General features: G+C 34.5%; 1 protein-coding gene across 3 annotated transcripts in view; it reads right to left on the minus strand.

Annotated features, from left to right (window-relative positions):
- The window catches only part of LOC111419964 (Eag-like K[+] channel), a 219,965-nt gene that overhangs the window by 80,723 nt on the left and 124,383 nt on the right, over nt 1–14,859 (minus strand). For all 3 annotated transcript variants that reach the window (XM_071194571.1, XM_071194569.1, XM_071194570.1), the window contains exon 3: nt 7,297–7,527. In XM_071194571.1, coding sequence (XP_071050672.1) covers nt 7,297–7,527 — 231 coding nt within the window. The remainder of the gene's footprint in view (nt 1–7,296; nt 7,528–14,859) is intronic.

Raw genomic sequence — 14,859 nt, forward strand, 5'->3', positions numbered from 1 at the left:
ACGTAGAGAAATGACTCTCTGCAATGATGGAATGAGGATTTCGAGAGTATGGATTAAATGGAGAGAGAAACTCTTAAAAATCATACAATACTAAGAAGTGATGGAATATCGCCAGAGCTACCAAATTTGAACTTATATATGCTTTAATGATATCGATTTAGATCAAAGAGATCATTCCAGGAGAATGAACCCTTGAAATTATTCAACCATGGCATAAAATATGTAACTGTACAAACTAGTTTGGAATCATGTTGTAAAATGTAGTATATACATATAGATATTATATGTATATCATGTGTATAATATACTAGTCAAGTATATCAAGGAAATTCTGAGCGAGTATCAGTTCTTCTTTCTAGATTTACATATATTATATGTAGCCTTTAAACCATCTTTCGATACTGTTAGGAGACAGAAATGTTAAATGATCTCCTCTTATTAGGAATACCGATGAAATATGTAAGAGTAATAGAAGCAATCTTAGCCGATTCCGGGGCTGTAGTAAGAGTTGACGGAAAGTTAACATTTACATTTCGCATCGATACTGGTGATGCCCTGTCACCTACATTGTTCAATTTGGAGTATGTTGAGCAAAAATATAAAACTATTAGACCAGTGATAACATATGGATGTAAAACGAGGACCAATCACACACAGAAAGTGCTTGGAGCTTTACAAAATGAGAATAACTTCTGGAGGTTACAAATGAATTACGCATTAGATCAGTTGGTAGGTTGCGCCGATACTGTTAGGTTCATTAAAAGTAGAAGACGCGTATGTATGTGTCATGTGGGACATATTGAAGGACGAGTGGACAACAGGGAGAGTTGCAGATTGGAGACCAGTGAGTCGAAGAACAAGAGGCCGATCGAGAGAAGGATGGATGGATGATGTGTAGGAAGATTTGAGAAAAATAGGAGTTAGGAGGTGAAGACGGTTGTGTGATGAGAGGATAGAAACTATTTTATCTTTTCCTTAGAGGGGAGGAAATTCTGCCTATTTTTCTGCAAAAATGCATAGAAGACCTACTCCCAGTAATATATCCCTATTATAGCAAGCTACAGATTTAGCTATATACCTACAGTATGGAGGAAAGTAAAGGTGGCCTTCATACGTAAAGGTGGTAGGCGTTCAAACGCCGATCCCAAGGCATAGCAACAATTAGACCCATGGTCGCCTATACCTCACTGGTTAGGTGGCCAAAAACAAATCATAAGACAGCACAACAACCGCTGGCACAAATCCAGCGGTTAGCATGTATTAATATAACGGGTGCAATGAGAACTTATCCGACGACTGCTCTTTAATCCCTACTCGGTCTCACATCACTTCATTTATACAGGGTGTATCAAGTATGAGTAGAAAAAATTGGAGGGGTTATAGGTCTCCTCTTTCTGAATAAAAAATTCTTATAACACAATGTCCCATTCTTTGTCCTTCTTAAGATATGATATGATAAAGTTAAGGGTTCACAAGTTTGAGTACTACTGGTTAGTGAATTATACAAAGCAGGCTTTGCTTTGCAATTTGTAATTTGTTTGTATTTTTGTAATTTTTAATACAATAAGCAAGTTTATTTATTAATATCTAAATTTTTGTAAATTTTCACATTAAAGAGTGATAAAACAGAAGTGATAAATTTATTCGTATAAAGTAAACAACCTCTAAAAAATAGCTCAAAAATGAGTTTTATGTGTCAAATCAAAGCTCTATACATAAGCAAAGCCTGTTTAGTATAATTTTTTATACAGCAGTACTTAAACTTTCAAACCCTTAACTTTATCGTATCATATCTTAAGAATGGCATAGAATGGGACATTGTGTTATAAGAATTTTTTATTCACAAAAAGGGGACCTATAACTTTTCAATTTTTTTCTGCTCATACCTGATACACCCTGTATATACGAGTATAAAAGGAGTCAGCTTTAAGTGTCTTATCACTGAAAACAGGCTCTTCACTCAAGTTGATGCAGGGTACCCTCAGAGGACACCTCGAAATCCTCAAGCACCCATGTCTAAATTAATTGAAGGGTTTATTTCAAAAACGACACATGTCCATAAATGTTTTGTGTCCATGTGTCGTTTTTGAAAGAAACCCTTCAATTGATTGAAATTAAAACGGACCTTATACCGACAGATTACAATTTCGGCCAGCCGTATAAGGTCATATTAAGAAGCAGGGATGATTGGACGAAGGGTGGGCCTCAACTAAAAAGAGGAGTCTTAGTCTGGTATACCGATGCTTCAAAGACAGTTGGATCCGGAGTAGGGATGGGCATCAATGGACCAAATAGCCACATTAAATTGCCCCTCAGCTGACCCTAACTGACCATCGGCCAAACAAATTAATTCTGTATACAACCTTTTTGAAAAAGCTATTATTGGTTACAATATTAGCAAAGAAATTAAATTGCAACAGATTTAGAAGAAGATCATTACTTTTATGATTTTTCCGCAATGATTGGATTCATTGAAAAAAGTAGACTCCAAGGAAATTTGTTTTTGCTTGTTCCAAAATAAATATCAATTTTCATCTTCTTCTATACTTCAGAACGGTCAATTTATCTTACTTTCCCAGTTTTTAACACGTTTTGGAGATGGCAGTAAAACATTTTTATAATTACATTAATTACACATACACTTTTTTAATGTATAATGATAAATATATGTTGTTTCAAATGTATAATTATTAATAATAAATGTTAAAAGTAGTTTCCATACAATTACTCAGAAGTACTCCTAATTGTAAGTTAACAATTAACTATTTTTCCTAATTTTTTTATAAAAAATTATTTTTTGTATGCTCAAAAGATTTTTATTAAAATATACGCAACCACGAATAAAATCGCCGCCACTAACTGCCTGGGAATTACCCGACAGTTGGACAACCGCCAACCCGATGATCAAGTTAGGCGTATATCTGGTTTATCCCATTTTGCGTATTCACTCCCGAATCTGGTTTCCGATTTTTCGCCAGCTACGTGTACGCCTTTTAATTGTTTTATTCCTGTTTGAGGATTATAAATGAATATTAATAGGTTAATCGCCGTAAATTTTAATCTGCCGATCAATCTTGGTAATTTAAAGTATTAGTTAAAAAGTGAAAATAGCTAAATTTGATGATATCTATAAATATTGTTTCAACTTTTATTCCAAAAATTAAAAATTGAATGTAGTTCCAAAGAAGATTGTGTCATACCAATTTGGACTCTAACTAAGCAGTGTTTGATTTCAAATTTCTATGTTGAAGGTTACCAAAGCAAAAGGTCCGTTGCAGTATTCGTTGATTCGAACGTGAAATGTTGTCCGAAGTCGTGTGAAACGGAAGACTTCAGTACAAACTATTTATGTTGAACGCCCTACTCTATGGGTGTTAAAGCATGTCATCGCAACTATTTTTTAAATGATAAGATGTTATGAATGTTGCAACTTCACCACTCAACAAAGTCTTCAATAAGAAGCTTTTATTATCATTTCGCTCTTCAATTACTACCATCATATTTACAACTATAACTCAGACGACTTCGACCTGTAACTTCTCTATTTTCACGACAGTATTCTCTTCGCATATTAGGTTTACGTTTACGATAATGGATGGTTCCAAAGTTGCCTGTCCTTTCAAAACCGAATTCTTCGTCTCACTCTTCCTTTCATGACATCTTCTCAAATCATAGCTTTATCAACTTGCAAAATTGGAATTGACTTGAGTAGAAATCTCGAATTTTCTATCCAAAAATAAAATGCCAGGAATAAAAGGTGTGCTCCTGATCCTCTTGACCGAAATAGATAGATATAAGCTAAGCATTATAAACCGCTGTACCAGAGATCAAGTATCCTATCCACATGATCAGGTATACTCAAGGAAAGAAACCATACATTACTTTATAGTTGTGACTCAACGAAACATGCATTGGGCACAGGTTTCATTGTGAATAAAAAGATTAGGCACCTAATTATAGATTTTCTTGCGTATAATCCAGAACTCTGCACATTAAGGCTAAGAGGAAATTTTTTCAACAACTGCATCCTATGCGCCCAACGATGGTGCATATACTTCGAACTGAATATGTACTAGAAGCAGCAGAAGTGTCCTTAGGAAAAGGGGAACCAAAGAAAGCCGGAACAGAATGTTTTAACGAAGAGTGTGTAAACAGAATGGAAAAATGATTCCTATTCGAAAATGTAACAACCAAGAATCAGGGAACCAGAAGAGTAGCATAAGTGACTTCGGAAATTAGAAAAGTGATCGTATTGAAGAAAGAATAGATAGAGCTTGAATACTGTTTAAAAAACTAAGATATTGACTGCAAAACACTAGATATTGGTGGCAGAAGACTGGAAAGCTCCTTGCAGAATACTGAATATTGCTGGTAAAAGACTAGATATTGGTTAAAAAACTATAAACTGCTTAGAAAGCTTAGATACTGATTGCAGAACACTAGATATTGATCTCAGAAGCCAACCAGAAAGCAGAAAATTCTACCAGAATATAAATAGTTGTCGAAGAGAATTAAAAAACAACAATGTGTAATCTTGGTTGGAACACTATAGAAGTAGATTGTTAGATGATAAGGAGGACGAGAGTACTAGACGTGAAGGACTTAATAAGTGTACCTAGACTAGGTGGAGAACGACACCAAAACCCTTGGCATCGCTAATTGGAGAAGGATGTCTTGTAACAGATCTGAATGGCAGAGCATGTTGGAACAGGCCAGGACCTACACAAGGTTGTCAGGCCATTGATGATGATTAAATTTAAAAAATGTTGTATTGGTTGAAAGAATTGTTATAAAAGAAATCTGATTAGTTTTCGATAAAATCAGTAATATATCATAATTTATCAATAATAATTATAACTTTATTTAAACAAAGTACCATGGTATTGACGTCAAAAGAAAAGAGAAAAATTAATAATGTTCACATAAAGGAAATGCAAATTACAAATAATAAAAATATAACAATTTGCGATGATTCATCTCTCGGTCATCCATTCAAAATATTCTTGCACAGTATAGTATTCATTCTCCAAGAGAAAATTCTTGACAGTGATTCGAAACTGTTTTACTTCCAAGCTTCTTGTTTCCCATGGTAGTGCGTTATATAATTTGACGGCTATATAATCGCATGTGTTTTGTGATTTGACCACTCAGTGATATGAAGTCACAATATTTTCTTTGTGTTGTGTTCGTGATTGTCTGCGTTTTTCAGCATCAAATCTTTATTAGTCTGAGTATACTCCAGACAGGAGCGTATAAAGGGTTCTACAACTCTTTTGATTTTTTAGTCCGAACAGCCTTTTTTTGTATAACGAAACTGGCTTCCATCCATTCATTCCTCGGGTGAAAGGTTTGAACGTATTGTTTTAAGGCAATACAGAGCACTAGACAGTCGCCCTTTTAGGTTTGATATGTGTTTGAACCATTTAAGAATTTCTGAAATAGTAACTTCAAGGAATTTTATGGATTTATCTGTCACTCCATCGCATCGTCTTGTGGGAAAGGTAAGTATGCTTGTTTTTTCTTTATTCATCTTTAATTTATTTATGTAGAACCAATGCTCAGCTTTTTCTATATTTTGTTTTGTTTTATCTTCCAGCTCCGCGATGTCACCACTTCTCTCAATAAAAGATGTGTCATCTGCATAAAGACAAATTCGTTCTGCTGGATCACTACCTGTAAGTCATTGATACATATAAGGAAAAGTAATGGACCCAAGATCGAACCCTGAGGCACTCCACTTCTCACTTCACTCCAGGTGGATTGTTTGATATGATATCAAAAATCCCAGTGCAGTGTTCTTTATTCCATATTATTCTAATTTGGCTGTCAGTATCGAATGGTCCACTGAATCGAAGGCTTTACTTAAGTCACAAAAGGAAATTTGGGTGAACTGTTCTTGATTGAAACCGTGGATTACCGCTCCCAGTACACTTAATAGAGCAGTTATAACAAATTTTTGTTGTTGATAACCATGTTGACAATTTGTAAACAATTTGTTATTGTTGAAGTAGTCTACCAATTTTTCGTTTACCACTAATTATTTCGAATATTTTTGATAAGGTAGGCAATATAGATATTGGTCTGTAATTACTACATACACTTTTATCTCCCCTCTTATGTACTGGTGTTATCTTTGCCGACTTTAGCTCCTTTGGAAAAACTCCTTCTAGTAGACATTTGTTTATAACAAAACATAGGTGTTTGCTTATGATTTGTTCTAATTATATTCTTAGTGCTGATGAAGGTTCATATATTATGTCCTTGGTATTTTTTGCCTTTAGGCCTTTTATTATATTCCCAATCTGCTGTATATCAGCAGGCTTTTGCAAACTTCTCACATTTCAATTTTGATTTATAAAAAATTTGAGCCTTGTTCATTCATAAAGTCAGAATGTCGCTTGAAATCGAATTTACAAATACCTACATTGGCGGGCCAGAAATCTGCCTATTGTTCATCTTTCCTATTGAAAGGAGCGCCTAGAACAAATCTTTTTAGGTGGTTTGGCTCACCAGGAAGTTCTTTGACAACGATTTACTCGTTATTGTAACCTTCCTTATCCTTTATGTATTTAATTATATTTTCCTCTTTTGTATTATTTCTTATTCTATATAATATTTATTAATAAAATAGGGAATGAATGAAATTGTGATGTTTTATCTGAATGAACAAATTAAATGATAAAGTTTGGAAAATCGTTGAGGTCTTATTTTTGAAAATGATTAAATGACCTTTATATCAAATTAAACTTAGAACTTTCCTCTTTAAGAATTTCACACAAAAAAATTAAATTTGAGTTTAAATTGTGGAATCAAGAAAAAAGAAAACTTTAAAAAGAAAGATTTCCATACAAAAATAACTGGATTTTCTTCGTTTCGTACTTCCGCAAAGTACAAAAGATTTTTAGACAAGAAAATCAAAAGAATACCTTAGTATTTCACTGGCAATTTCGCAGTTGTGTCCTTAAACCTCGAGATTATTTCCGATGTCCCAAACAGAACAGAGAATGATACGGAAACGTCGTGAGCAGATAACGGCCGTCATACGAAAAAAGGATATCTCCCTAGTGCATTTTACCAATTTATATCAAGAAATAAGACTTTAAATCCCCCTTTTTATCCCGGACGGCAACAAGCGTTTCCAATTTTAAAGCTACCGTGGAGAAAATCTGGACAAATCTTCGTCTATATCCCTTTTTGACGGATACCGATCGAGAAGGATAAACTAGGACACTTTTTAATTGAAACGGATTCCAATAAAAATATCTAAGATAGATTTAGAGATACATTTTTACTTACCGTTTTTCTTATAGAATATAACTTCTAATTTGAGTTCGTTTTTTGATTCTAAAGCTTTGTCGATTTGGGCTTTATGTTCGTCCTTCGTTTCTGAGCCGTGCAGAAACTTGCACGCGCAGCCCTTCTGCATGATTTGTGCCCTTGTGTAACCGGTGAGCTCGCAGAATCCATCCGAACAGTAGACAATTGGATTACTTGGAACTTGGGCGTTTCCCAGCACAAAGTTGCTGTCTGTAAACAATAAGAACGTTTATTATTATAAGGACGAGAAACTCATTAATTAAGTCAATATAAAAATCTAAAATCGTTTTGAGTATGTAAATAACAGTAATGTTGACAGGATATGGATGGGATATCCTGTAAATACTTAACATTATGCGCGTATACGTTTTATGACTTGATATTACGATGTCGCATGAATATGAAATATACAACCATCCAAGATATAAATAAATATATATGTCATGTTGACGTATAAGGCTTCATATCGCGATTTACGGTACGTTTATAACCCGAAATAAAACTGAGACAACCCTCGAGAATCAGATGGTTTATTATTCTATAAGTTTAATAAGTTTAACATTAATTATCTGAAAATTTTCTTGTTAATAATTAATAATTTTATCGCTTATACCAAATTCTTGCCGTTATAATATCAAGATATGGATAAAATTAAGATTTGAGGTTATAATTTATGCATCTATTAAACCAGAAGTAATTTCGTAGTTTTAAAGTTTTGACGTCCTTTATGATCCGGATGAAGGATTACGTTATCAAGGTAGTAAGTACGAGAAAAGTTTACGACACGATAATAAAACAGATATTACAACGGATGAATGTCCGATATAAAGATGTGCTTTGGATAACGAAGTTGATACGTATTTGAAAAATAAGGCGATTCATTTATATAAAATTGCACACAACGAAAACAAACAGGAGCACAAGCACGTATTTTCGAACGGAGTTTGCTTGCCATTTACAAAGAGTGACTCTGTTCGTCTCGTGGATTTGATCGATTTCCAAAGTCAGTAACCCCGAACGGTCCAGTGACAAAGCCATTAAGATGCAGTTGCGATACCATTTTCTACGACGCGTCATGTGTTTACCAGATGATTTATAATACATTGCCAGATGGGAAGTTTAGAGACGGGAAAAATGACCTTTTTGAAGATAATCTTGTAGATCATATATTACAACGGAGTTATAACCGGTAAAATGGGTTACAAGATATCATTAATCTTAAAGTTTGCTTTAAAATGCTTTTTATTTCATCATCATATCTTAATTTTGTTCTTAAAATATTATATAATTTTTAAATTCCTGTTCTTAAAATCTACAGTAATTAATTTTGTAGAATTGCGTTAAAAACCATAACAACGATGTTTATGGAGAAATAGAAATTATTTATACCCCACTCAATCTTTATTCAATTTGCTTTAAAATGTTGAAAATGTTAAAAAATAATGAAAATTTGAATAAACTTTGGACACGTCATCGTAGTTTCGCACTCGATTGGTTGAAATAAAAATCAATAAACGGTGCATGAGCGAGATGCCACGAGAATCTTATGCGCTAGAAGAAGAGACCCGAACGATGCACGTTTGTGTTTTCTTGATCTTACGCGAACATTGTGTAAACGTCACCAAAGCTTTTATAGAGGGGATTTTGAATTTTAACATTAATTATTGCAAAAATTAAACAATTTTAGGATCTGAAAATGATACCAATCCTTTTATTTTTACATAGTTTATCGATATTTCTATCCGATTGAGGGTAACGACCCCATTTCCCATCTAATTTCTTAGCTGATATCTTCCTTATTATTGGAGACAGCGAAAAACTAAATGCACCATTTGAAAGCTTGATTCTTTCTCTATCTAAAACCGTCTGCCGATAAGATGATACTAAGGTCAATAAAAAATTAAGAACACCGGTCTGTACGTAAAATCGCTCAAAATTACCAAACTTCAAGCCGTTGTGGAATTGTTATCAGACCGAATTTTTAAAAACTGTTATTACTGTTAAAAAGAGCGCTTTTCCAACTATCTTAATCCGTGTTGTCCTTAATATCCTTAATATACATTCTTATACGCAGAAACGCTTAATTGCTCTTCTTCTAAACAACTTTCTTATTTGATAGGGAAAAAACTATAGAAGTATATCTATCTTATCGAAAATATCCTGCTCTTTCTAATGGTGTCACACACGCGGCGATCACGCACTTGCACAAGTACGTTTTTGGCCAAAAACTACTAAATTTACTCTCTTCATTTTGATACAATCCTTTTAATGAGTGATTTCAACATCTGCTTATTGAAAAATGATGCACGTTGTGAAAAACTACAATTTATAACTTCGTCACCAAATCTATCAATCTTAAACTCTCTGCCGACTCACCGCTCGTCATCCTCTCATACTATCCTTGATCTTATTATCACGTCTCGTCCGGAGAATATTCTTACGCAGGGTCAGTTGCCTGCACTTCAATTTTTGGAACCATGACTTAATTTACTGTGCGTTGCAGTTACGACGTCAGGCTGCTTCCCGGCGCTCTGTGATCTGCCGTGATCTTCAAGGTATAGATTGCAGGTTATTGATGTCTGATGCGAGCGAAATTGATTGGCAGCCACTTTACCGATTGCCTGACATAGAAGCTAAGGTGGAGTACTTTAATTCCAGGGTTCTTGACCTCCATGACAAGCACGCTCCGGAGAGGCGGCGGAGAGTTAGACACTTGAGTGAATGAGCAATCGTTCTAAGTTATTGTTCAAACGTAGCCTTTCTGCTGCCAATCGGGAACATTATCGTGTGCTGCTCAAGCGTTGTAATCATCGATGCAAAAACGCTAAAAGATTACACTACTGTCAGAGGTTGTCTGGAGCCACTCATACGACATTTTGGAAAACAATGCGACCTCTTGGTGTTATAGAGCCTCCCACAGATCTACCCACTCTTGATGCTGCTGCTCTAGCGGAGTATTTTGCGGATCCTCCTGTGGTGGTTGGTAACATAACTAGACAGAATACTATTAATAAAATCCATGCATGTACCAATGAGCTTTCCTTTTCATTCGCTTGGATGCAGATGCTGAGGTCCGAGATGCTTTAACTTACTCCAAGTCCACTAGTGTCGGAGCAGATGGTATTGGACTCAGATTCCTCTTACCTATTCTAGATGTAGTTATTACTCCCCTAACACATATTTAAACACATATTTACACTGTTTTGTTGAATAGTCTGTATTTCCGTCTATCTGGCGAATCGCCCATGTTATTCCTATCCTAAAAATTAAATCTCCGTCCGATGTTGGTGACTTTCGACCCATTTCTATTCGACCTACGTTGTCAAAAGCTATTGAACGTTTAGCTTATTTGCAGATTCAGAAATATTTTGAGGAGTTTAATCTGATTAACAAGTTCCAGTCTGGTTTTCGTGAAGGGCATAGTACTACCACAGCACTGATTAAGATCACCAATGATATTAGATCTGTTTGTGATAAGCGTTGTGTTACCTAGCTAGTGTTACTTGATTTTAGTAAGGCCTTTGATTCTATGGACCATGCCCTCCTATTAATTACTATCCGTGTAAACAGTCAAGGCCCCTCACTTAGAGATCGATATCTTCGTAGCCGCTCGATGAAAAAAATTGCGGTAAAATTTATTGTAATCAGTGAACATTTCTAGTGTTAATTAGATCCAACCCAAACAGATATGTCCTTAACGCAATTTGATTATACTTTATGTTTCTAATTTCTACTTCCTCTTTTTCTAAATTAATTTTAGATAAAAGCGTGTATAATGTAGATTTTATTTTATTTGCGTAACTCGATGTTGTATCTTCTCTCTGGGGCCTTAAACTATTTAAATCGTATTAGTATACGATCCTAGTACGGTCCTAGTGGACTTCTTCAGATCTTTTATCTCCAAACGAATGTACGAGTATGTTTTTTAATTCGAGCCAAGACATGGGCACTTTATTCGCGTCCACTGTCTCGCGTGCTTTTGCACGTAATCTTCCCATAAAAATCATAAGTAATCGCTTTACCATTCTTACTTCATTCGGGTTTCGTGGAACTCTCGGTAGGTATTCTTCTATTAAGAATTCACATGCGTTGATGTAATTCTTCAAAGTTATGCGATCCCCATCGAATACTGGGATCAGATCTTGGTCGACCTTTGAGATTTCACGTGCCATATCGACGTCGTTTAAAGCTTCTAATAAATCGTTTAAATTCTCCACGATGGTCAAGGAGTTGGGGAACTGAATAAGGATTGCAGAAAGGAATGATATTCATTTGTTCTGTCTTGCTTCTGTAGTCTTGGGAGTTGATTGCCAATTTTTGGATGATTGCAACTCCTCGGCAGGTCCTACGTAGTCCAGGGATTAGGCAATTGGAGCTTCTTCCTCGGCTGGTCGATTCGTTTTTCTTAGAATTCAGTAATAAAGAACTTGAAAGTTCACCGCGAATGTCCGTTTATTGGATCGATTTGAGACACAACACAAGATCACACGCGTTTACCGCATCCTACTGACTGCGCCATTTAAGTTGCACAAGCAATTGCACACAAGTTTTGGTAATTTTGAGCTATTTTAAGTAGTACAGTGCTTTTCATTTTTTATTGATCTTAGTATCAACTTATCGGCAGACGAAACGAATCAAGCTTTCATTTAGTTTTTCGCTATCTCTAATGATAAGGAAGATATCAGCTAAGAAAGTAGAGACGAAATTATGGGTAAAAGTTTGTTGCACGGGTTCTTGAGATATGATTTTTTGAATGTTTGAATAAAATCTATATTAATTAATTATGTAGAGTTGGGTTTTAAAAATAATAATAACGATGTTTATGGAAAATAAAAAATACTTCTGGAACACTTAATTTTTATTACATTTCCTTATTAAGACAGTATCTAATTCTTCTTGAGGATTCAAAGGTGGAATTAAAATTCAATAATACTGGTTAATTTTTAATTACGGTATTATATATTTATTTATAAAATACATATACCGAAACTATTCCTGAATATTCTGAACTTTATACTTTTTTAAAAGTTAGTTAAAAAGCTACGTAGGGAATTCCGGTGACAAATAATATTGCATCAAAACTGTTGCCAGAGGGCAGTTTCTATTTGAACGAACTCGGGAGTGTTTCACTATAAACGATGACCGAGAGCGCATTAAACGTCCAGAGCTTTTAGCTGTGAACTGGTTTTAATGAACATCGCGTTTAACTTGATGAGGCGTCGGCTTTAGCGGCGTCACTACGTCGCGTCAAGGTTTACAGACGCCCTGAAAGAAGACGCTTTATTCATGAAAATAAATAACCAAGAACAATAATGCTTTTTGTTGATGAGCTGAAAGGTTGATTTTGAATTAAATATGAAGAATCCTTTATGTGGCGATTACAAAACCACTTTTAAGCTTTTTTCATTATAACGACTCCATGAAAATTGCAACAAAAGAGTGCTCATTTTAAATGTTATGAATGCTTAATTAATTAATTCTTAATAATGAGAGGATTTTCAGAGATTTTTAATTTCATTAATGGAAAAACTTTTTGTACGTATTTAAGGTCGCTCTTGAATTGAGAGGTATTAAGCATTTAAAAGTAGAACCAAATGAATCCCTTTCAAAGTGAACCAGATACGTGACCTGCATTTAGAGAGTTTCTATAAACGTTTGCAGTAAGGTCGCTAGATAAAAACAGAACGGTAAATTCGAGTTCTACAAGATACAATCAGCATTCGCTGTTTTTATTTTTCTAAACAATACTATTTCAGTTGATAATTAAATTGTAATTAGATTGCATTGTTATTAGAGCTTTAGATGTTTTTATCACTATTCCTTTTGATTAAAAGTTTGTGGTTGAAGATAAACTGGTTGTCACAAATAACCTTTGAAAACGAAAGCTCGCCGTGGTCTTAGTAAACAACTTAATTTAATGTGTCTGGCAGGAGACCTCAGAAAGATCAAGCTGCTTGCTTACATAATAAACCGGCCTCATTATGTCTTTCGCAAACACTATCGATCATAATTTCTGTAAGTTCTATTAATGGGAATGAGATTATATTTAAAACAATTTAGCCATTTCTTTTTTCGAATAGAGAAACATTAACTTTGATCAAAAAGAAACTAATTACAACTTTAGAAATCGAAAATAGCTACTAGTTCTGGTTGTAAGTCTAAATTTAACCGGAATGATTCTAAATTTGTTCTTCCTCGTTCCCATTTATCGCGCACGAAATCGGGATCTGCATAGATTCGTATTCGTACTCTGGGTTTTATAAATAAATGGGGTCAACGACATTTGTGTTAAAATTGCACTTGCAAAATAGCCAAGGCCGCGGTAACTCTTTCTAAAATTAAAACGAATACACTCAATGTATGCGCTAGATATAAATTTAATATGAAAAATGTTTTTCTGTAGGTCGTACGTACAAAATGTATAAATACATATTTTTGTTTACGTTGTACGTTGCAGCTGTTTTTTATTGCGCAATCAAAAAAAAAGAGATAATTTTACAGAAATGCAAGTTATGAAAACAAATGGAAATGTTAAATAACTGTAATATTGAAAATCACCAATTTTGATTTATTTTTTTTAATTCCACACTTTAACTGGAATACAGTCAACGCCCGCTTAACGTACGCCCGCTTTACGTACGTTCGCAGATACGTACAAGACGTTTTATGACCTCGTGTTCGTACAACGTACATTTGTCATCCGCATTAACGTACATCGGCGATCCAATTTTATTATTTTTTTTATAGAAAGTGAATGATTGAATTCAAATAAAACTAGAAAAGTAAGAGCCTTATTTTTACATTTTATTCTAATTTAAAAAAGTCGGTACAAGTAAAGATAGCATAAATAACTTAATAAATAAACGATTATTAACTTATCGATTCTTAAGTTTTTTTAGTTAAAAATTGTTTTAAGGTTAATTGCCTAAGGCCAGTCTTCTTTTTCTCTATGTACATGGTTTTGTAACAAGTAAACGCATCACGGAGCATACCTACAACATCAGAACTTCGTTCCATATTTGGGTCTACATTCTCTATGACATCGGCGAGATTTTCCATTTTATTTAAAATTTCACTTAAAGTTTCTAAGTTTAATACATTTTCTTTGGGCAGGTCTTCAACGGCGTCATCGTCATTCGTTTCGACATTATCTGTCTTCTGTAATTCCATGAGATCTTCGATAGACAACTCTTCGTCATGTGATTCTATTAACTCTTCGATATCTTCTTCGTTTATTTCCAAGCCTAAGCGCGTTCCAATTTCTATCACGCCTTCTACAACTTCGTTTTGAAGATTTTCCACATTTGTTTCTTCGTCATAAACAAATTGCGGGCACAACTTTTTCCACGCTCTTTTCATTGTCGTTTCTTTAACTTCATCCCAAGAGGCAGATATATTTTTAATTCCATTATGAATATTGTAATCTTTCCAATAAGACTGAACCGTTAATTCCTTATTATCATCAATAGCTTTAATCATGCTTACCATAGTTGCACGTAAATAATATTTCTTAAATGCGGCTATAACGGTTTGGTCCATCGG

This window comes from Onthophagus taurus, chromosome 2 (genome assembly GCF_036711975.1).
Source record: "Onthophagus taurus isolate NC chromosome 2, IU_Otau_3.0, whole genome shotgun sequence".
NCBI lineage: Eukaryota > Metazoa > Arthropoda > Insecta > Coleoptera > Scarabaeidae > Onthophagus > Onthophagus taurus.